Source organism: Mus caroli, chromosome 19, assembly GCF_900094665.2.
Source record: "Mus caroli chromosome 19, CAROLI_EIJ_v1.1, whole genome shotgun sequence".
In the NCBI taxonomy this organism is placed as follows: domain Eukaryota; kingdom Metazoa; phylum Chordata; class Mammalia; order Rodentia; family Muridae; genus Mus; species Mus caroli.
In genome coordinates this window covers 9,699,561-9,723,920 of record NC_034588.1, presented here as the reverse complement: position 1 = coordinate 9,723,920, position 24,360 = coordinate 9,699,561, and the positions used below count along the sequence as shown (strand labels likewise).

At 39.0% G+C, this 24,360-nt stretch overlaps 2 protein-coding genes and 1 pseudogene across 2 annotated transcripts; all 3 read left to right on the top strand.

Annotated features, from left to right (window-relative positions):
* Positions 1-802: 802 nt before the first annotated feature.
* On the top strand, positions 803-920 carry LOC115030055 (annotated as a pseudogene).
* A 9,357-nt stretch (positions 921-10,277) lies between these two features.
* On the top strand, positions 10,278-11,216 carry LOC110285913 (olfactory receptor 5AN1-like). Its single transcript, XM_021152392.1, has one exon. It carries the CDS (start codon positions 10,278-10,280, stop codon positions 11,214-11,216), a length of 939 nt encoding a protein of 312 aa, XP_021008051.1.
* Positions 11,217-22,039: 10,823 nt separating this feature from the next.
* On the top strand, positions 22,040-23,081 carry LOC110285216 (olfactory receptor 5A1-like). Its single transcript, XM_021151192.1, has one exon. It carries the CDS (start codon positions 22,040-22,042, stop codon positions 23,006-23,008), a length of 969 nt encoding a protein of 322 aa, XP_021006851.1. The 3' UTR covers positions 23,009-23,081.
* The last annotated feature ends 1,279 nt before the right edge of the window (positions 23,082-24,360 follow it).

Sequence of the window (24,360 nt, the reverse complement as noted above, 5' to 3'; positions counted from 1 at the left end):
TGTGCCGTTTTGGAAAATTCTGCCCTCAGGTTTTACCTCCAGAAACAGATTTTGAACTAGGCCTGTGCATGTGTCCTCTCCAGGTCAAATGACTCTAAGGGCAGTCAGATGGGCTATAATTCTGTGATTGTTGCAAGCCCATGGAAAGGGAGCATGGGGTCAGAAGGGCATGTTGATGCAGGCCTTCAAACTTACAGAGACAGCTACGCCGTGACAATTAGGAACCAGAGGGCAAATGACCTCTGCTCTCCATGACACATTAAAGAGAATCCCAGTGGTGGCCATCTCCACTGCTACACATTAACAGTGGTTTTGTGCCCCCAAAAGACCTATCTAAGAATGCAATGGGCATTCTGAAAAGTAACCTTGATGAAGAAATAGGTAACTGCAATCTTCGACATTAACTGTGGCTAGTTAAATCTCAGTGACTGGGCGATGCTGCCAGTAATACCATGGGCACTTACTGAGGAACACCCTGTTATGCTTTCTTTCCTCTTCCTCACTTCCTCACCTTCTCCTTAGGACAGTTCCTTGGGTTCTTTTACTCTTGACTCAAGTTCTCTGAACTGTAAAAAGAATATTCAGGAAAATCCAGGAAAATCCGGGTATTACCATGAGGTAGGTGATACTGTTGAATTCTAATTATGTAATGTCTTGAGGATATGACCTTGAAATTGGTTACTCTCTTGGTTTTTCACCCATAAAATTTGGAAAATAGGACTGATTTGAATAAAATGGTATATATGAAATATGACTCAATGTGAAAGTAAATAATTGATAGCTGAATTAAAATCAGTTATTTAGCTTTGCGCAGTGGCAGTATCGTAGCCAATGAGGTTTATCTGAGGCATGATTATTGCTAATTGAAAACTTTTCCTAAAATCAGTTATTTACTGAGTTTCTGGGGAATTTCAAAAGATCAAAACATGTTTGTCTCTGTTTCCCAATTTCCCCTACCCAAAGGACACTTTTAATGTTTGCCCTTGGGGATTTTGCTTTGTAAATCATAGTAGTTTCATTTCCACTTAAATAAAGAACCTTGGTTCATGACTACTGAGAAGCAAGAGACAAAAATGAGCAGAGTGCTCATACACAAGTCCATTAGCCCTGTTGGAATACTGCAAACAGCCCCTGTTGTTCTAGCTCCAGAGACTGGGACATAAGCCTTAGTAACTCCTGGAATATGATGTAGGCAACCCAGGCGTGGTAGATGCTCAGCCCTGGCAGATGGAACTGGTCTGGTAGTCTCTTTGAAGCTTTTTTGTTTGAATTCTCATTGAATAGTAGCTCCAGCTTTGCCTCAGTGCACCTGAGCATGTTTTTATTAGACAAAGATTGATATGGGTCTTGATTAACTATATCCACAAAAGAAAATCTCCAATGAGTGTTTATATTGGTGTTTACATGACTCAGTTCTTGCTTCACTCATCTTGAAAAATGGAAAACTCATGCAAAATCATCTTCAAAGAAAGTGAGTATACTTAGAAGTATTTCCTTTTCTCCAACTTTTCTAAAATGTAACATAACAAATGTCAAGATAGTTATTTGATTGTTTATATCATATAAAATTATAATAAAGAAAATCATCCTCAACTTGTCAGTCTTCCACCGCACCCCAGCTTAAAGTGAATACAATAAGGCTGGCTGCTCTGTCACCAGAATGCATAAAATAGTAGTGAAATTAAGTGAGTTGCTGAGTCAGGAGTTTTGCCTGTTGTTGGTGATTTGGGGTAATGTAATCTGTAAAAGTGTACAATTTAAAGATGGCTTTATTTGCTCTTATGTACAGTCTGTACTGAAAAATTGTGTTAGCCTCACTCTAAGAGTAATGTAAGTATATATAAATAGTATGTATGTATGAAATAATGAATATTTGCAGTGATGATATGCCAGTACCTCTAATCTGATTGTTACATCATATACCAAATTGTCATTTACATTATAAACACTACTAAAATGTCACACTGTATCCCACAAGTATGTACAACTATGTGTCCATTAAAAGTGAAATTTTCAAAAAAAAATTTTAAAAACACAATAAACAGATCCCCAAGTTCTTAAAAAGCAAAATTAAACCAAAGTAAACCTAAAATTAAACCAAAGTAACCAAAATATGATATTCCTAGCAGCACATCCAAAGCTGGATATATTTGTATATTTTCTTATATCTGTTGTAAGTTCATTACAAAAAGCTCGGTAAAGTTTCCTATACCAATGTCTAAGCATGAGTTTCACAAAATGAAGTGTTGTCTTAACTAAGGAACGTCAGTCTCTGAAAGCTTGTTTCAAGGTTGTCCTTTTCTTTTCTTTTCTTTTCTTTTCTTTTCTTTTCTTTTCTTTTCTTTTCTTTTCTTTCCTTTCCTTTCCTTTCCTTTCCTTTTCTTTTCTTTTCTAATTACAGTCCAGCCATTACTGCCCCCCTGTCCCCCCTTCTACAGTTCTTCATCCCATTCCCCCTCGCCCCTGTCCCTGAGAGGGTGCTCCCTCTCCACCAGACCTCCCCCAACCCTGAGGGCAGACCAGGCAGTCCTTTACTATATGTGTCAGGGCCTAGGCAGGTGGGCCTTGAACCAGCTCCTATATGCTGCCTGGTTGGTGGCTCAGTGTCTGAGAGCTCCGAGGGATCTTGGTTAGTTCAGACTGCTGGTCTACCTATGGGGTCACTCTCCTCTTCTGCTTGTTCCATCTATAGGATGTAAGTATCTGCTTCTGTCTCAGTCAGCTACTGTTGGGCCTCTCAGAGGACAGCCATGCTTGGTTCCTGTCTGTAAACACATAATAGCATTGGTAATAGTGTCAGGTCTCCCCATGAGGTGGATCCCCCAGTTGGGCTGATCACTAGATGTTTCCCTCAGTCTCTTCTCTATTTTTCTCCCTGCAGTTCTTTTAGACAAGAACACTTCTGGGTCAGTAACTTTGACTGTTGGTTGGTAACACCATCTGTCCTCTTGAGGCCCTATCTATCTACTGGAGGTGGACTCTTTGAGTTCCCTCTCCCTACTGTTGGGCACTTCATCTAAGGTCACTCTCATTGAGTCCTGAGAATCTCTCACCTCCCAAGTTTCTGGTACTTTCTAGAGTGTCTCCCTACCTCCCACCTTCTGAGGCACCATATTTCCACTCATTCTTTTGGCCTCTGGGCTTCTCTTCTGTCCCTCCCCACCCCCTCCCTTACCTGATCCTGTTCTTCTTGTCCCCTCCCCCTCCCCCTCCCCTCTCCTGCCTAAATACCTCCCTCCCTTTGCCTCCAGTGATTATTTTCTTACCCCTACTAAGCATCCTCATGCAGCCTTTCTGCTGTTAAAGTTCTTAAATTCTGTTGGTTGTATCCTAGATAGTCTGTACTTTTTGAATAATATTCATTTATTAGTGAGTATATAACATGCATGTCCTTTTGGGCCTGGGTTACCTCACTCAAGATGATATTTTCTAGTTCCATCCATTTGATTGCATAATTCCTGGTGTTTTCATTTTTAATATCTGAATTCCATTGTGTAAATGAAATAAATTTTCTGTATCCATTCTTTCATTGTGGAAAATCTAGGTTGTTTCCAGCTTCTGGTTCTTAAAGATAAGGTGACTATGAACATCATGTGGCACATGTCGCTCTGGTATGGTAGGGCAGCTTTTGGGTATATGCCCAGGAGTGATGTAGCGGGGGTCTTCAGATAGGTCTATTTCCAATTTTCTAAGGAACCACCAGACTGATTTCCGGAGTGGTTGCACCAGTTTACAATCCCACCAGCAATGGAGGAGTGTTTTTCTTTCACCACATCCTTGCCAATATTTGCTGTCAACTGAGTTTTTGATCTTAGCCATCACGATTGGCATAAGATGGAATCTCAGGGTCATTTTGATTTGCATTGCTCTGATGAATAAGAACTTTGAACATTTCTTTTTTTTTTAAGTGCTTCTTACCATTCAAGTTTCCTCTTCTGTGAATTCTCTGTTTAGCTGTGTACCCCATTTTTTGATTGTGTTGTTTGATTTTTTGGAGGCTAGCTTTTTGAGTTCTTCATATATTTTGGGTATTAGCCCTCTATTGGATGTAGGATGAGGGAAGTTTTTTTTTCCCAATCTGTAGATTGTGAGTTTTTCCTATTCATGGTATCTTTTGCCTTACAATTTTTCTGTTTTATAAGGTCCCATTTATCAATTGTTGAGCTTAGAGCCTGAGCCATTGGAGTTCTGTTTAAGAAATTTCCCCCTATGCCACTTTCTTTTCCATTAAATTCAGTATATCCAATTTACATTGAGGTCTTTGATCCACTTGGACTTGAGCTTTGTGCAAGGCAATAGATATGGATCTATTTTCATTTCTCTATATACAGACTGCCAGTTAGAACAGCACCATTTATTGAAGACCCTTTCTTTCTTTCTTTCTTTCTTTCTTTCTTTCTTTCTTTCTTTCTTTCTTTCTTTCTTTCTTTCTTTCTTTCTTCTTTCTTCCTTTCTTCCTTTCTTCCTTTCTTCCTTTCTTCCTTTCTTTCTTTCTTTCTTTCTTTNTCTTCCTTTCTTCCTTTCTTTCTTTCTTTCTTTCTTTCTTTCTTTCTTTCTTTCTTTCTTTCTTTCTTTCTTTCTTTCTTTCTTTCTTTCTTTTCATTGTATGTTTTTAGCTTCTTTGTCAAAGATCAAGTGTCCATAAGTGTCTGGGCTTATTTCTGAGTCTTCAGTTCTATTCCATTGATTGACCTGTCTGTTTCTGTACCAGTACCATGAGGTTTTAATCACTAATCCTCTGACATACAGCTTGAGGTCAGGGGGTGATGATTCCCTGAGAAATTCTTTTATTGTGAAAAATTGATTTTGCTACCCTGGGTTTTTTGTTTTGTCGTATGAAATTGAGATTTTTTGATGTGTTCTTGGATTCAGCTTGCTAGAATTTTATTAAGTATTTTACATCAATATTTATAAGCAAGATTGGTCTGAAGTTCTGACTTTTTGCTGGGTCTTTGTGTAGTTTAGGTATCAGAGTAACTGTGGCTTTATAGAATGAATTGATAGTGTTCATTCAGTTTCAATTGTATAGGATAGGTAAGGAGTATCAGTATTATTAGGTTTTCTCTGAAGGTCTGGTAGAATTCTGCACTGAAGTCATCTAGCCCTGGGCTTTGTTGTTGTTGTTGTTGTTGTTGTTGGGTGGCTTTTAATGACTTCTTTTATTTCCTTAGGGCATATGGGACTGTTTAGATTGTTTCCCTTCACTTTCATCTAGATTTTCCAGTTTCGTTGAAAATGGCTTATGTAGTAAGATCTGATGAATTTCTGAATTTCCTGTTTCTATTGTTATGTCTCTCTTTTCATTTCTGATTTTGTTATTCTGATACTGTCACTGAGCCTTTTAGTTAGTTTGGCTAAGGATTTATCTATCTTGTTGATTTTCTCAAAGAACCAGCTTTTGGTTTTGTTGATTCTTTGTATTGTTCTCTTTGTTTCTACCTGGTTGATTTTGGCCCTGAGTTAAACTATTTCCTGTCATCTACTCCTCCTGAGTATGTTTACTTCTTTTTGTTCTAGGGATTTCAGGTGTGTAGTCATGTTAATCGAGGATATCTCCGGTTTATTTATGAGGGCACTTAGGGTATGAATTTTCCTCTTAGCACTGCTTTCATTGTGTCCCAGAAGTTTGGATATGCTGTGTCTTCTTTTTTCATTGAATTCTGTAGTCTATTTCCTTTCTCCATTTCTTCCCTGACCAGGTTATCATTGAGTAGAGAGTTGTTCCATTTCCATGGGTATGTGGGATTTCTGTTGTATTTGTGGTTATTGAAGTCTAGCCTTAGTCCATGGTGATCTGAGAGGATGCATAGGAATATTTCAATCTTCTTATATCTGTTGAGGTCTGTTTGTGGTTGATTATATGGTCAGTTTTGGAGAAGGTACCATGAGGTGTTGAGAAGAAGGTATATTCTTTTGTTTTAGGATGAAATGTCCTATACATATTTGTTAAATCCATTTGGTTCATAACTTCTATTAGTTTCACTGTGTCTCTGTTTGGTTTCTGTTTCACTGACTTGTCCATTGACGAGAGTGGGGTGTTGAAATCTCTCACTTTTTTGTGTGAGTTTAATGTGTGTTTTGAACTTTAGTAAAGTTTCTTTTATGAATGTGGGTGCCCTTGCATTTGGAACATAAATGTTCAGAATCAAGACTTGGTGGTTTTTTCCTTTGATAAATATGAAATGTCATTCCCCATCTCATTTGATAACTTTTGGTTGAAAGTCTATTTTACTGGATATTAGAATGGCAACTCCAGCTTGTTTCTTGGGACAATTTACTTAGAAAAGTTTTTTCTAGCCTTTAACTCTGAGACAGTGTCTGTCTTTGTCATTGTGTTTCTTGTATGCAGCAAAATGTTAGATCCTGCTTGCATATCCAGTCTGTTAGCTTGTTTTTTTATTGAGGTATTGAGTCTGTTGATGTTGAAAGATATTAAAGACAGTTACTGTCATGTTTGTTGTTTAAGGTGGTATTATGTGTGATTCTCTTCTTTTAGGTTTGTTGTAAGATGATTAATTTCTTTTATTTTCTTGGGTGTACTTACCATCATTTTGGAGTTTTCCTTCTAGTATCCACTGAAGGGCTAGATTAGGGGAAAGATGTTGTTCAAATTTGGTTTAGTCATGGAATATCTTGGTTTCCCCATCTATGTGGATTGTGAATTTTGTAAGCTGGCCTCTATGGTCTCTTAGCATCTGCCTGGCATTTGTTCAGGATCTTCTAGCTTTTAGAGTCTTTGTTCAGAAGTCTGGGGCAATTCTGATAATTCTGCCATTTATATGTTTACGCAGCCTTTTTTTTTAACCTTTCAGGTTTTAATATTATTTCTTTGTTCTGTGCATTTAGTGTTTTGATTATTATATGACAGGAGAATTTTCTTTTCTAATCCACTATATTTGGGGTTCTGTAGACTTTGTGTACATTTATGGCCATCTCTTTCTTTATATTGGGGAAGTTTTCTTCTATGATTTTGTTGAAGATATTGTCGGACCATTTGAGCTGGGAATCTTTGCTTTCTTCTATTCCTTTTCTATTCCTTTTAAAGACAAGACAAGTAAATCCCTCGAACGAATACTTGAATACTGGGAAACACAATGAAAAAAAAAAGGAATTGATCAAAGCAGACCAAGACCTAAAAATGAAAATGGAATCAATAAAGTAATCACAAATAGAGGCAACCCTGGAAATGGAAAACCTAGGAAAGAGGTTAAGAGCTACAGATGCATCACAATAGATTTGGTCCTTTCATTTTCTCCCGAACTTCATGGGTGTTTTCGGTTAGAAGTCTTTATGCATTTTATTTTCTTTGACCATTGTGTCAATATTTTTTATGGTATCTTCTACACCTGAGAGTAGAAGAAGAAGAAGAAGATTATTTTCTTACTATTTCTAGGGTATATAGTTTTCTTCCTTCAGTTGGAGTTTTCCATTTATTATCCTTGGAAGGGCTGGATTTGTGGAAAGATACTGTGTAAATTTGTTTTTCTCATGGAATATCCTGGTTTCTCCATCTATGGTAATTGAGAGTTTTGTTGGGTATAGTACTGGACCAGCATTTGTGCTCTCTTAGGGTCTGCATAACATCTGCCCAGAATCTTCTGGCTTTCATAGTTTCTGGTGAGGAACCTGGTATAATTCTGATAGGTCTGCCTTTATATGTTACTTGACATTTTTCCCTTACTGCTTTTAATATTCTTTCTTTGTTTTGTGCATTTATGTGACAGGAGGAATTTCTTTTCTGGTCCAATCATTTTGGAGTTCTGTAGGTGTCTTGTATGTACATGGGCATCTCTTTCTTTAGGTTAGGGAAGTTTTCTTCTATAATTTTGTTGAAGATATTTACTGGCCCTTTAAGTTGGGAATCTTCACTCTCTTCTACACCTATTATCCTTAGGTTTAGTCTTGTCATTGTGTCCTGGATTTCCTGGATGTTTTGGGTTAGGAGCTTTTTGCATTTTTCATTTTCTTCGATTGTTTGTCAATGTTTTCTGTGATGTCTTCTGCACCTGAGATTCTCTCTTCTATCACTTGTATTCTGTTGGTGAGGCTCACACCTATAACTCCTGTCCTCTTTCCTAGGTTTTCTATCTCCAGAGTTGTTTCCCTTTGTGATTTCTTTATTGTCTCTACTTCCATTTTTAGATCCTGGATGGTTTTGTTCAATTTCTTCTCCTGTTTAGTTGTGTTTTCCTATAATTTTTAAGGGATTTTTGTGTTGTGATTTTGTTTTGTGTTTTAAGGGCTTCTACCTGTTTACCTGTGTTCTCCTGTATTTCTTTAAGGGAGCTATTTATGTCCTTCTTAAAGTCCTCTATCAGCATCATGAGATGTGATTTTAAATACAAATCTTGCTCTTTTTTGTGTGTTGGGGTATCCAGGACTTGCCATGCTGGGAGAACTGGGTCCTGATGATGCCATGTAGCCTTAGTTTCTGTTGGTAAGGTTCTTGTTCTTGCCTTTTACCATCTGATCATCTCTGGTGTTAATTGGTCTTGCTGTATCTGGCTTGAACTTTATCCCTCCTGTGGGCCTATAAGCCTGTGTCAGCACTCCTGGGAGACCAGCTCTTCCCCAGCAGGATTCGTGCACAGAGATCTGCAGAACAGCCCCAGCTCCTGGGTGCAGATGGAGGCAGGAAGGGCCCTGTCCTAGCTGTTCTACTGCTCCTGCGGCCTGTGTGCTCCTGGCTGGTCCCACCTTAGACAGTCACCAGAGAATAAAATCTCCTGTATTTCTTTAAGTGAATTATTTATATCCTCCTTCTCCTCTGATCATGTGGGGGCTCTTCTGGTTTTCTCCCCACTCTCAAGCTTCAGGTCTCTGTGACACTCGTCACTTCCTCTCCCACTGAGGCCAGACCAGGCAGCCCAGCTAGAAGAATATATTCCATGTACAGGCAACAGCTTTAGGGATAGTTCCCACTCCAGTTCTTCAGGACCCACATGAAGACCAAGCTGCATACCTGCTATATGTGTGGGGTGATGCCTACGTCAAGCCCATTTATGTTCTTAAGTTGGTGGTTCAGTCTGTGAGGGCTGACAAGAGTTCAGGTTAGTTTATTCTGTTGGTCTTTCTATGGAGTCCCTATCCCCTTAAGGGCTTCAATCCTTCCTCCTATTCTTCCATAAGAATCCCCAAGTCCATCTTCTATTTGGCTGTGGGTGTCTGTATCTTTCTGAGTCAGCTTCTAGGTGGAGCCTCTTAGAAGACAACTTATTGCTGTCTGCAAGCCTAACAGAGTATCATTAATAATGTTAGGGATTGGTGCTTGCCCATTGAATGGGTCTCAAGTTTGACTGGTTATTGGTTGGCCTTTCCCACAGTCTCTGATCCATCCCCTGTCCTTGCATTTCTTGTAGACAGGATAAGTTTTGGGTTGAAAATTTTATGAATGGATTGGTGTCCCTATTGCTCCCTCAAGGTCCCTGCCTGGCCACAGGAGGCATCCTCCCCAGGCTCCATATCTCTAGTGCTGTGAATCACATCTAAGAACACCCACATTGTAAGAACACACCCATTGATCCTCCCTATCCCAGGTCTCTGTCTCTTCCTGGAGATAACCCCTACATGCCCCCTCCCCAGGCAATCAGGTCCAGATTTCCATTCACTTCAACTCCCACATCTCATGCAATTTTTCAAGAAGCAACAAATTTTAACATTAAGATAATCTTAGGGACACAAAATAGTGAAGTATACGCAACTCCTTTGGAGTGCTTTCTGTGAAGACTGCTGAGGTAAACTTATATTCATGATCTCACTCCAACAAAACATAGCAGAATCACACATTATAGTATTTTCCAGTTTGGATACTTAAATATATCTCTAAAGGACTTCAGAAATGATTATAAATGTGCTAAATTATTTCATATCTTTCATTATTAGAATAAATCTTTTCTTTTTTATTATAGTGTTGGCTGGCCTAGAACTCACTATGTAGACCAAGCTAGTCTCAGAAATTTGTCTGGTTTTGCCTCCTGAGTTCTGGAATTGAAGGCATGGGCAGCCATGTCTGGCTCTATTTCTCATTGATTTTAATTCTTTAAGATTTTGACACAATGCATTTTGATCAGATTCCCCCATTTTCCCCAACTCTTCTCAGTGTCTTCTTGACAATTAGAGAAGAATGACTGGCTCTTTCCATGGGACAATGAAGCATTTCTTCTTTTTCAGCGATCCTAGAAAAAAGACATATGGTGTGAAAATTGTAATGCCATGATTTCACCCTGGTCAACTATGTATTTTCTTGTCTCCCTTTTGATCTTAGAAACACCAGGGAAATGATTTCCAGGGGAAACAGCACAGAGATCACCCAGTTCATCCTCTTGGGATTCACAGATTTGCCCAGAATAATAATACTGCTCTTTGTCACATTTCTGCTCATCTACATTACAACTCTGACCTGGAATCTGTCCCTCATTGTGTTAATAAGAATGGATTCATACCTCCACACTCCCATGTATTTCTTCCTGTGTAACCTTTCCATCATAGATCTTTGCTATGTTACCAGTACAGTCCCAAAAATGCTCTCAAACTTTTTCCAGGAAAGGCAAACTATCAGTTTTGTGGGCTGCATTGTTCAGAATTTCATCTTTTCCACCATGGGGTTGAGTGAGTCTTGTCTCATGGCAGCCATGGCCTATGACCGGTATGCTGCTATTTGTAACCCTCTTCTGTATGCATCGATTATGTCACCCACTCTTTGTGTACTGATGGTGCTGGCATCCTATCTCTCTGGGCTCACTGCTTCTTTACTACAGTTGTTTGCTTTGCTTCGTCTCCACTTCTGTGGAACTAATGTCATCAAGCACTTCTTTTGTGACATGCCACAGTTGTTAGTTCTGTCCTGCACAGACACTTTCTTTGTACAAGTCCTAACTGCCATATTAACAATGATCTTTGGATTTGTAAACATGCTAGTTATCATGATATCTTATGGCTATATTGTCTTGTCCATCCTGAAGATCACTTCAGCTAAGGGCAGATCCAAGGCATTCAACACCTGTGCTTCTCACCTGACAGCTGTTTCCCTATTCTACACCTCCAGTATCTTTGTCTATTTAAGTTCAAGTTCTGGTGGCTCCTCCAGTTTTGACAGATTTGTGTCTGTTTTCTACACTGTGGTGATTCCCATGTTGAACCCGTTGATATACAGTCTGAGGAACAGAGATATCAAAGATGCTATGAAGAGGTTGCAGAAAAAGACAGTCTGCAACTAGGGACACAGAATCTGAAATTTTTAATATATGTGTTTTTCCACAATTGCTGTTGCCCACAATAATATACACACGGCTGGACTGTAACAAAATTCATGGCCTTTTGGAGAAAAAATTTTACTTTGAAGCAGACAATAAGCCAGGAGTGGTGGTGCACCTCTTCAATCCCAGCACTTGGGAGGCAGAGGCAGGCAGATTTCTGAGTTCGAGGCCAGCCTGGTCTACAGAGTGAGTTCCAGGACAGCCAGGGCTATATAGAGAAACCCTGTCTCAAAACCCCCACATACCCCCAAAATATCACACAATATTTTGCATGAACCAACTCATTTGATGCATGGAAACTCCTTTAGGATCCATAGGGTTATAGTTTCCATGTTACACAATGACTGTCTCATTATTTATTGTCCTATGCACAGGCATTTGAGAAACATCAATTGTAGAAACATTAAGACTGGAGACTGCTAATTCATAGAACTATGCCCATAGAGAAGATTTCCCACATAGGATCCAAAATCCTTGTGATAACAAATAGCATAACATAGTGTCCTACAAACTACATCATGACCATACACTGTTCTGTGTTTCTAAACAGGTAAGAAGGATCTGCTAGGAGTTCCTGTTTATAAGAAATAGAATTATGCATTGCCTTGACTGCACCTTCTTAAAAAAATAAAAATTAAATGACTGGCTTCTTTCTAATGAAATTGATGCTAAGAATTAGTGAGTTTGGGGTCATATACTTGCATCCATCAACCATATCCTAAGAGAAAAGGGCATGATTTAAATCGTGAAGAATGATGGCAAGAAATTGCTATTTACTTAGTATTTTGCCAGCTTGTTTCGGGCATCTATAAAAGGCATGGCCAATAACCATATCTGAAAAACATGAGGGACCCTGCAATTTCTTACTGTCCTACACTAAACACAGACAGTTTGCCCTGGTTTGAAATAGCTAATTGAATCAGCCATCAAATTTATTTTGATATCTCTGGCATCTGGTCAAGTTTGCTCTATGAGGACTCATTGCTGTCCTTGTAACGTTTCGCCAGCAAAACACACTCGGACAACCGGATCCTTCTACGGCAAAGCTTTATTGCTTACTTATCAGGAAGACCTCAAATACAGGAAACTCAGTCCTTTTATAACCCACAAAGAGCGGTTGGAGACGTGTTTCACCCTGACTGGCTGCTCATTATCAGCCCAGTTGACGCCACGGGACAGGCAGGGCACAAGGCATGGGAAAATACCCCAGCACATGCACAGACTACTTGTTTACTAGTTAGAACACCGGATATCAGCGCCATCTTGTAATGGCGATTGCAAGGGCGGCTCCTCACACATTGCACTAAAAGTCACCACGTAATCAATATTACAGTGATATGCTACACCTAAAACTCTAGGACATACCTGTATATGTCTGACATTCTCCATCATATTGTTCTATGTTTCTGAGCAATGATTGAGTGATGCAATGGTTGTAGTGGACTAAAAAAAAAAAAAACTTGACAAGTGAGGTAGTTCAGTGGTAAAGGCACTTGTCACTAAATGTGACAGATTGCATTCTATCCTAGGGCTCTGCAAAGTGAAAGAAGATAACAAGCACATACCATAACACTCTGAAGGCATGAATGAACACACAGTTTTAATTAAAAAAACAATGGACAAATGTAAGGCTAAACTAATTTTTAGTCAACCACACAAGGAGTAATCATTTACTAACCAGTGTTCACAGAATTGGTTTCTCCCCCTCCCCTTGATGAAAAACCCAGCAGGGGAGCCATCCTGCTTGCATATATGATGCTCTCATTGTATGTTATAAGCAAAATCTTCCTGAGCTTCACTGTTTTCATTCCATCCTCACTTCCTCATGTTTCCTGCTCTTTTTGATGCTGGAAAAGCCCATGCACAGTACTGCTGTAGTGAGAATTTTGGTTTCTTTAAAAATACTGATAAGTTATCTGAATATATTTTTGTTTGAATCCCAGATGTGGGTTATTGGGGTGCATCAGGTTGTCCACAGCAACTAACTACTTTGTCTCATGCTCTGGCAGGGTATCATTTTGCCAGCTGAAGATAGTTAATGTTTGAAATTCTGGGGACTCCTGAGAGGATTTGAAAATACCAAAGCCTGAGAGGGGTTGGCAGCTATTGCTCCCCCTGCGGCTGCTGTTGATGGTTGCCATTGACTGTTGTTTGCAGGTTCCCTGGTTGCTGGAGGAGATATCCTGCAGATGAAGATTGAACTTGCCCCAAGAAACTCAACACCCCTAATCAGCAGGAAGCAGTTTAGCAATATTGACACCCCTTTTCCCCTCTAACCTTCTTTTTCTCCTACCTAGAATTTGGGGCTTTGTAAGGGATGGGAGAGAGTGGTAGGGGAAAGAGCCAATAAAGTTGCCAAAAGTATAGTTACATACTGCTTACTGGTCCCTCTTCCCACAAGCACAGGAATAGCCACAGCAGTCACTCACAATCAGGCCTTGGAACCTTTGCAAATTGGCTGTGGAAGCATCTCTCTTCAGAGCTGCCAGGCCAGATGGATAGCTGGCATTGTCTAACTGGAAGACAGGCAGACCACAGACTTTTATGGACCACATTCTAGAAGTAAAAAAGCAAACAAGTCCTGAAATAAAGCTATGATGTTAGACTTTGCTTCAGTGTCTGCATATATAGGAAAATTGGCATGCATAAAGTATGGCTTATTCTATGCAGAGTTTTTATTGTTCTAATAAAATTTTGGTTTTACAAACAAGAAATGTGGATACATTTTTTTCTTATGAAATCTTTAAGAAAGAAAGAAAAGCTATATCTGACTTTTGGTACATTTCTGATAACTGTGAGCTGAGAAACTGACTTTCAGGGGACATCTAACCCCTGAGCTTGACCCTCAGCCTACAATACAAATGAAAATACATGTGGGCTTAAATGCTACTTGGATGTGCATTGTGAACCACCCAAAAGATCTAGCTTCTAAAAAGCCCTGTATCACTGACCTACTCTCCTGTTACCTCTTGTATCCTGTGACAGATGCCACTACCAAGTGCCAACTATTTCCCATCTAGTTCCTGCTTTTGCTACAAGACAAAACCGGCATTCTTTCTGCATTTAACATTTTTTAGTGTTGATGGATTTGCATCTTTGGAGACTCACAGATTGTTCTGTACCATATATGTTATCTTTGGTAGTTTTCTGACAGAAGGGCATGCATGAGATTTCTACTTTGCCCACCTAAGTACTCTATCCTAGTTTTGTAACCTTGCTGTGGCTTGACCCCCAGGATTCCTATATAATAATCATGAGCTCTTCCTCTGAGTCACTCTGCAGCTTGGCCTTCTTAAAGCATCTATTTGACTTTGATTTCATTAACTTATTTTACTTAACATCACTTTAAATTTGCAGATCATGATTCTTTCTATTTATGGGGATCAACACAATACATATAATATATATATATAATATATGTATATATATAGTGTGTGTGTGAAATAATGATGTCGTTTTTACTGTGCTTTTGCTGTGAAGAGACACCATAACCAAGGTAATTGTTATAAAAGAAAGCATTTAATCAGGGACTTGCTTACAGTTTTAGAGTGTTGGTTCATGCTCATCATGCCAAGCAGACAGACATGGGGTTATAACAATAAAACCTCAAATCACATCCCTAATGACACACCTCCTCCAATGTCAATGTGTTCAGGGTTGTGCAGGATGATTGATAGAAGAAAAGAGAGATACTGTAGGATGGATTTAGGCTTCTCAGCTGCAGTGGATCAGCCTCTCAAGGACTGAACACTGACAGCTTCCTAGAAGCTCTTTCTACTGTTATACAAAAGGCACTTTTAGTAAGTCAATTTTGGCATACCAAATTCTTCTTAGATGATCTAGGGGTTGACTTGAAAGGCCCATCATCCAAGCTATTCTCAGCCATAAGAGATTCTCTGGTTTGCCAAGCGTGTCTTCAGACTAAGTTATATGAAGGCTCTGAGAGCCCTTCAAAAGAACAACCCCACCCATAAAATCTCAAATAACAGTCACTGACAAAAGGCTACTTCAAAGCTTAAGTGCCATCACTCCAGATTCATTTCACACACAACAGTTCTGCTAAAATTCTGCTACACTCCAACAAGGACATGCTGTAGGCTTAGATTTTTCAAAACCTGCTTTTGAAAGGGTACTTAATGCTCTATCCTCACATCTAGCCTATCACCCACCAGATGTAGTGGAAAGGAAAAGTAAATAGAACAAAAGAGGATGTGGACCTGCTTAGAAATGGTTCTTTGGGGTGAACTAAATCTGCATTATCAGGATGTCAGCAGTTCAGTTCACACAAATCAACAGCAGTAACTCAATCCAGAAGAAACCACAAGGCTGTGCCAATCAGACAGAGTCAGCAGAAGGGAAAAGAAACTGCTGGAATATCATGAGAAGTTCTTTGATGTGATTCTCTATATGAAGTCATGACAAACGACCATTAGGGAAAGCAAGGCAAATCAATGCCAATTCCAGTGTCATTAGCAAAGACCAGCTTCAGCAAAGCATCCTCTCATATACGTCCTCTCATAAGACAGTATCAAAACAAATCACATGACACAATTGAGTCTCCAAAGAAATCAGAAATTTCCACATCAACACATCTTCTAATCCTTCTCAAATTATGCCACTAGCTGGGGACCAGCATCCAAATATATGAACTTTGTGAGTGTATTCTTATTCAAACTAATGTATGTAATGTTAAGGTAATGAATATATCCACTATGGCCTGCATTTTCATTAGGCATTTGGTGTGTACTATGTTTTGTCTGCAAAGGGACATGTTTTACCAACTGGATTCCCAGAATGAGGCATTTGGGAGGTGGTAGAATCTTTAACAGATTGGAATCTAGTCAATGGTTGTTAGTGACATAGCATGCAAGGACTTGTGGACCCAGTGGACCCAATAAATTCTTTTCTGTCTGCCTCCTGGCTCAGGATGTAAGCTGTTTATTCCAGTATGCTCTCACAATTACTACCCAGTGCTTCCATCCCAGCCCTAAAGCAATGGGACTGTCAAGTCTTGCACTACAACTGCCTACACTGTGGCCATGTAATTTTTCTCTTTATCAGCTAATTCCGTCAGGCATCTCATAGAAATGGGTAGCTGACTACTAGCACATCTTTGCTGAAAGGTGAGTTTAACTGCGTCCTTCTCTCATCGCTAAAGGTTATTTTCCTCCGTCAGAGATCTTAAGATTCAGAGTAGAAAGGTTGGAGTCTCACATCCATATTCTTTCTGTGATGTTATAAATCTGTCTCTTTGGGTTTCTAAATGAGAAAGATGATTTTACAGCATACTCTTGGTCACCTTATTTTTAGTCACTAATTGCTGAACTTGGTTTGTTTGGTATCAGAATAATACCCAGCTTCACAAATGCATTTAATATGTGCTGAACAAATTAAATAACCACAGGATTTTAATATAAATGTTAGTAATTTGACTCATACAGTCAAAACTACCATGTTATTTTACTTATCATTAATGATAGTTTATTACAACGTATATACATTTCATCTTTTTAAAAATTTGCTTTTAAAAGTATATATATATATTTTATATATATATATTTATATATAAAGTATATATATTTATATTTATATATATACTGCATGCTAAGAGTTTATAAAATAAAGTTTTCTTGTCTTTGGAATACCTCCTTCCAAGTTACTGGGTAGAGGGGCCACAAAATACACAAAACAGTACAAGATACTGCCTCTGCCTTTTACAGAGCACCATGGCAAAATGCCAAGGTTATTGTTATATATACCACATATTTTAGTTACCACCACAACATCATACCTTCTCCATAATGGACTAAATTCTCTGAAACTGTAAGACAAAGTAAATCCTTCCCCCAGCTTATTGCTTCTGTTAAGTGTTCTGTCATAGCAACAACACAGGTGGTTAGGAAAAGTCAGAAAGAAGTGAACTGATTATCATTGAACAACCATAGAAATTAAGGCAGCAGGAACATGCACAAGGTGGACAATGGCTGAAAACTGACCCTTCATTTGAAAATGTATGCAAAATAACCAGGTTGCTAGGCCTTCCACTCCTTTTGTGTTCAAACAGCCTTTCCTACTACCTATCACCACACCAGCAAAAGACATAGAGTAGCCTATAATTAAGGAAATTGGACCAGGTCCATGGGCTCCTGACTATGATACACACCACACAAACACACACACACACACACACATGAAAGCTAAAACAAAGGGGTAAGATCATATCTACACAGTGAGGTACTGAAGCCCGTCCTTGCTAATATATTTAGTCTACTTAATCCCATTAGCTCTTGGAACAGTTTGCTAAGCTAGTGTCTCCTAGGAGACAGGAGGCTCATAGGCAGAGCCAAGCCTTCCCAACACATGCATGGTTCCACAGATCATACGTGAGTGCCTCTAGGAGCACTAGCAGAAGACCAATCAACCACAGTCCATGACTAGAAATGCAAGGTTTCATGCTTCTGTCTTTAAAAGGTTGACTTTACTTTTCATAAACAAGTCTAGTTCTGTATCAAAATTGGGCTACAAAGTCTAGTCCAGTGATTCTTCCTGCCCTCCCCATCCATTCCATTTCCCCAACACTTCAGATCTAACCCAGTTCCTGCACCTAATGCCCCAATCTATTCTGGCCTTCTTTGATGCACTTCAGTCAATTTCTAGTCTTCTTCTACTTAAGATCATCTTTACCTATATCCCAACCTACAGGCTCCTACCATGCCACATCTAATCTCTTCTTTGTTTTCATAATTTTTTTCATACTCCTTTCTTATCTGGTCTAGGTTCTCAATTTTGTCTTTAAGACCAGATATTCTTCCTTGTGCTTGATTCATTCTACATATAAGGCTTTCCTTTGAGTTTCTAATTAGATTATTTGGGTTTTTCAATTCGATATTCATTACAGTGTAAGTCTTCTTCAACATTGTTATCTCCTGTATGAATTCAGTTCTCAAGTCTTACACTGTCTTCGTCATTTCCATTTGCCTTATGTTTGTGTTTTCTCAGGCATTTATACTACTTAAGCTTTCTCCTTGATTTCATTGGGCTGTATTTTTCTTTCTGTGCATTTGGATAGAGAAGATCACACGATCAGGTAAAGGGAGGAGGAAGGGTTCTGTCTTGGTGTGTGCTTTGGGAACTTCATATATTATTTGTCTTTTCTAATTTTTCTAAACCCATTACTAAGTTAGAAATTCATTCCTACTCTTTGCCGCTTCTTTTCTGACCTTATGCTCCTTCAGTCTTTTTCTTACTCTTTAAACCATTGATTGAGCTACACAAACATGAGGGGAAGGAGAGATCTATTTATCACTTCTCATTTCCAAATATCTGTGACATCTTTTTAAACATGTTCCATTCATGCAGTCTCATTTAAAAGTTAAGAGAATTGGCCTAGAATATGAAAATAGAGAACTTGAGAGTCCATTACAGGGAGTCTGACTCAGAGTTGCAGAGAGAAGTAGCAATGGTTTCTATAGAAAACTGGCATAGTGGATAGCAAGGTTAAGCATGACCTCTATATGAACTCTAAGATACTTTCAGAATGAAATAAAGGTTTGTTGACTTCCAAATGTCTCAAAAGATGAATGCTTTCCCAAGAGAGTGAAGAGCCTGGGCAGGGAACCCTTTCTAAAGCTGTTCTCTCCTCTATAGCCCAGGAGACCTGTTATTAACAGTTTGTGTGGCTTTAATTGCTTATGTTTTGTGTGAGTTGTGCATTCAACTCTTTTCTTAGATGCAACAGAGAAAATCCTCAAGCACTTAAAAGGTTCTTGCTCCACATCTGGCTCACTGCTGAAGAAAATGAAGTCCAACCTTGCAAACAATAAATCAATTACTGAACTTAAATAGTAAGAAAATGAGATAGATGCTCCAGAACCAGAAGTGGAACCATTTACTGGTCACTTCAGAATACCTGGGTGCACCACAAAGAAGAGGGAGTTGGATCACAAGAAAAGAAACCTTTTCAAAAACTCTAAGTAAGTCTCTTAGAGATGCAATAACAAAATAAGTCAAGGGGCTCAGATCCAGATACAACTTTATAGATTTACAAATAACTTTATCTAATCATCCTTCAATGCTAGGTTTCACTATGTAATTGGATTGTGCAATTTTTAACACAGCAATCACATCTGTAGAAGGTTGCTCTGAATATGTAGACTGTGTGAATATAGTTAGCATATAGCGAATGAGGACCAGATGGGTGGTCTGTAAAAGCCTTTCCTTATTCAGTTGATGTTGAGGTCTGAGAACACAGACTCAGAATAAGAGCTGTGGATTGATTTTGAGGCACTTTACCTATCTGATTTCTTTCATTGAGAAAAGTTACATTTAAAAAACTATTTCTCTCTACACAGAAAATCTAGTATATTTTGATTAACATCCTAGAATTGAAGTCAGAAAGTATCTCTTACTTTCCTCATTTTGTTTAAGATTGCTTTCACACGGTAGGATAGATATAGGCAGCTGTAATTTAGTGAAATTTCAAAAGGCTAAAAGAAATTATTTTTAATATTTTTACAATATAGAAATGATAAATACTTGAAAAATAAATATGTTTTGTCTGCTTTCAGCATTGTAAAATGCAAGATGTACAGAAGCATTGCATGGTCATGTCATTATTTTTTATGTTCCAATTACAAATGTTTTTTGAATTCTATGTCCAAATTGGAAAGATGGCTCAGTTGTAAAGTGATTGTCATAAAACCATAAGGACATGAGTTCGCATGTCAGCATCCATGTAATAAATCAAGTATTGTGACATGCACTTGTAATCCCAGCATTGGAGAAGCAGAGATAGGTGGATTCTTAAAGTTCTCTGGCCAGCCAATCTAGCCAACGTGAAGAAGTCCAGGCTCAGCAAGAGACCCTCTCTCAAAAATTAAAATAGAGAGTAATCTAGACACCCAACATTAATCTGTAGTTTCTACAGGTGTACATGTTCACACACATTTGCATGGCCAATACTGAGGGACATTTTTTGAGACAAGATCTCACTATGTTGTACAAGTTGGTCTTGAAATGTGAACTCATGCAATTCTTTTTCTTATCCTCCTGAGTGGTGTGGCTACTGGGATGCACCACCAGATCTGACTATGAGAAACTTCTGAATGTGAGACTAGGATTAGCAAAATGAAAAAGAAGAGTGGGAAGCAGGAGAAAGAAGGGAAAAGAGGAACCAATGCAGTGCTTGGTCCTTTGAGATTAGTTCCATCTTCATCGTTCCTAATAGACAAAGTTCTTCATATTTTGTCTCTGACGATGATTGGCTTAATCATGATTGCTTTTTCAATGTCATGTAAGTTAATATTATGAAGAGCTGTCAGTCAGAAGTCTTAAAGGAAAGGAGGATATCAGGGATAGTTTTTGATGTTATTGTTCAATGTCCTTTTCTTTTCAATATTTTTTGATGTTATCATTAAATGTCCTCCCCTAAGTAAGCTCAAATGGAGGTTGAGTGAGGAAAATATATTATACAAAAAAAAAATGATGAGAAAATCTAGGGGAAAGGGAACCAAGATAAACTACCTCTGGACAATCTCTATTCTGAAATAAAAGTAGAAAACTTAAGCCTTTTTCATTAACAAGAGGCAACTGGAAACAAGGCTTAGTAGAAATAGCAATACCTTTGGGTGGAGAAAACAACATGGAACTATAATGATACCTCTGAGATGAGTGATATCATGTCAGGCTTAAGCCAGATAAACCCAGGTGTGGTTTGCTGTGGCAATTTTCTCTCTTGGAGCTCCATGGGTACATATTTATCAGGTGCTGCTATGTAAAGCGGAAATCCAGATTATCAGTTACTACAGCCATTTTGAAAGCTAATGTGCTACCTTATAGTTTCATCTTCTTCAAGGAGGACAAATCACCCTTCCTTTCATGGAGAGCAGGCAGCAGCCCTGCTCTTATCCTCCTTTCCTGATAGTTTATGTAAAATGTACAGGTTAGTATGAGAGAGAGTGTGTGTGTGTGTTTGTGTGTGTGTAATGTATGCATATATTTTTGTGGATATGTGCATGTGTGTTTGAAGATGTGTATAAAGGCCAAATGTTAGGTATCTTTCTTGGTAGCCACCCACTTTGGTGTTCATTTACTTGATCTTTTGTTTTTTAATTTGCTTTTGAGACAAGTTCTCTCACTAAATATTGTCAAAAATGGCTAGACTGGATAGACAGCTACAATATCTCCCTGTCTGCACTGGCCCCATATGCTCAGCTCTGAGGTTACAGAAATACTCTGCCAGACCCTGACTTCTGTGTGGGTGCTGTTACCTGCATGAAGTCTCAGGTCCTCATGCTTAGGAACATGAACCAATAGAAGTGTCTTCTCAGCCCTCATTCTCCTGTTACTGACAGCACTTTTAATGACCTTCTCATTGCCCAGTTCATTTGCACAGCAGTGTCTCTGAGATAAGTTCTGTTGATAAAGATATATTAACTCCCAGGAGTCTTTCAAGACTCTACCTTTCTTCCTGCACTTAGCTGGTAAGAGTGCACATGACTATATCTCTTCTCCATCCTACACAGGGTCTCTTGAATATAATTATGCCTCCATACGGGAGTTTTACATCTTATCCGGCTATTGGATTTTTTATACAATGCTTTTACTTATCAACTCACCAAAAACATTGTCTTCCATGCTACTATTCCTAAATTTTAAAAAGGCAGAAATTGATGTATTTTACCGAGAAACAATGAGGCATCATGCCCAAGATTTTGGAGTGTAGTGGGGTGAAGTGGGGTGTTCAGAGATGAAAAATAACAAAATTTCTCACCTTTCCCCAGCAGATGATGCCAAGCAGATCTGTGTTGGGAGATGGAAACTACACCTCTGTGGCCATGTTTGTCCTCCTGGGGCTCTTCGACCAAGCTGAGCTTCAGCTCATCCTTTTTCCTGTCTTCCTAGGGACCTACCTAATTACTCTGACTTGGAACCTGGGCCTTATCATCCTCATCAGAATGGACTCTCACCTACAAACACCCATGTACTTTTTTCTCAGTTTCCTGTCATTTATAGATATATGNTATTCTTCTTCTATCANCCCAANGATGCTTTCAGACTTCNTAAAAGCAGAGAAAACAATTTCCTTCATTGCTTGTGCCACTCAGTATTTTGTTATGGCCTGGATGAGTGCATCTGAGTGCTGCTTGCTCGCTGCCATGGCCTATGACAGGTATGTGGCCATTGGTAGCCCTCTGCAGTACTCAGCCATCATGGCTCCCAGTCTTTGCTGGAGGATGGTTGCTGGTGTCTACGGGAGTGGATTCTTGAGTAGCTTTGTTCAAACAGTTGCTTGTTTTAATCTCGACTATTGTGGGCCAAATGTCATTCATCATTTCTTCTGTGACATTCCTCAGATCATTCCCTTGTCTTGCTCTGATCCCTTCATCAGCCAGCTGGTTCTTTTCCTGGCAGCTGTTTTTGTTGGGTTTGGCTCTTTCCTTGTAATTCTCTTATCCTATGTATTCATTGCAGTTTCCATCCTGAAAGTGGCCTCATTCAAAGGCTGTGTCAAGGCATTCAAGACATGTGGCTCCCACCTGGCAGCAGTGACTCTCTTCTATGGCACAGTCTTCTCTGTGTACATGCACCACAGCTCTCAGCACTCCACAAAGCAAGACAAGGTGTTGTCTGTGGTCTACACCATCCTTATCCCCATGGTAAACCCTCTGATTTACAGTCTGAGGAACACAGAGATCAAGAAGGCCCTCAAGAGAGTGCTGAAGAAGGCAGCACATTTACCTCAGAAAGCATAGCATCTGGGCAGGTGCCATCCTTAAGAGGAAGGCAGGAATGAAAACATTGAGGAGACCTTCTGTAGACCTTTCAAATTAACAGATGTAGTAATAACATGGTTAAGCAGACAGATATAGTAATCACCTGGCTTACTTGGCACCTGGTATTACCTGGTATTAAAACCGGGTTAGCTGTTTTTATATGGTCTAAGACATGATGTTGAAACTAAACAGTTTTAAAAGTTTGCTCCTCAGTGTCTTCTGGATATGACAAGATGTTTGCACTCATGAGTTTAGCACGTGTGGTTGCCTACACAATACCTACATAATATCAAACCAATCAACATTTTAGCATGGATAGGGGAGGGGCACATGACCCCCTAAGATGAGAAACTATTTGACAGTTGATGACTGTTATGGGATGGAGCATTATTTTTAAGGGGATGGTCCCTCACAGGTGGATGACCACATACCTTTGCATATATGGACAGCTCTAATTGGACTCAGTGGCTTATTTTTTAAATACAGGACATGAAATTTATTTTTTAAAAAGGAATGTGATGATGATGGGAAAGTTTTTAAAGACATGGGAGGTGGGATGATCAAAACACACTCTATGTATATATAAAATTCTCAAAAATTGTCGTGCGTGGTGGCACACGCCTTTAATCCCAGCACTCAGGAGTCAGAGGCAGACGGGTTTCTGAGTTTGAGGCCAGCCTGGTCTACAAAGTGAGTTACAGGACAGCCAGGGCTATACAGAGAAACCCTGTCTCGAAGAAAAAAAATTCTCAAAAATTAAAAAAAAAAAGAAAGAAAAAAAGACACTAGTATTTGTGGCTAAATGCCAGACATATGAAACCTTAATATCATGGTGTTTTTTATAACATGTGTTTTGAGAGCTAATGCACATAGAGAAATGACAAGAATTAGGAGTGAACACAGCTTTTCACTTCTCCAGACTGTAGTGATTTTAGTTTAGTGATTTTAACATAATACTAAATAGAAAGCTATATGATGCATAAACAAATGTATGAAAATTGAAAAGAATTAAAATAAATATTTTAGGCCCAAGTAGAAATACATAACGAGAATAGATAAAGATAAATAGGTAAAGATATAGAGGGAAGGGGGGGGAAGGAAGAAAGGGGAGAAATAGAGGAACAAGAGGAAGAGGAAACAGGGGAGTGAAGGAGAAGGGGGTAAGAGATGGAATAGGAGAGAAAGGAAACAGAAGGGTGAAGAGAGAAGGGGAAAATGAGATGAGAGGAGGGAAAAGGAGAAGAGAACAAAGGAGACATAGTGCGGACATACAATGACTGTTCGTTATTTCTCAAATAAATGTCTTTTCCCCCCTATTTGATGAAGCTTTG

Excerpts from the sequence above, each read along its gene's own strand:
- LOC110285913 (XM_021152392.1), top strand. The coding sequence starts at position 10,278 with ATGATTTCCAGGGGAAACAGCACAGAGATCACCCAGTTCATCCTCTTG.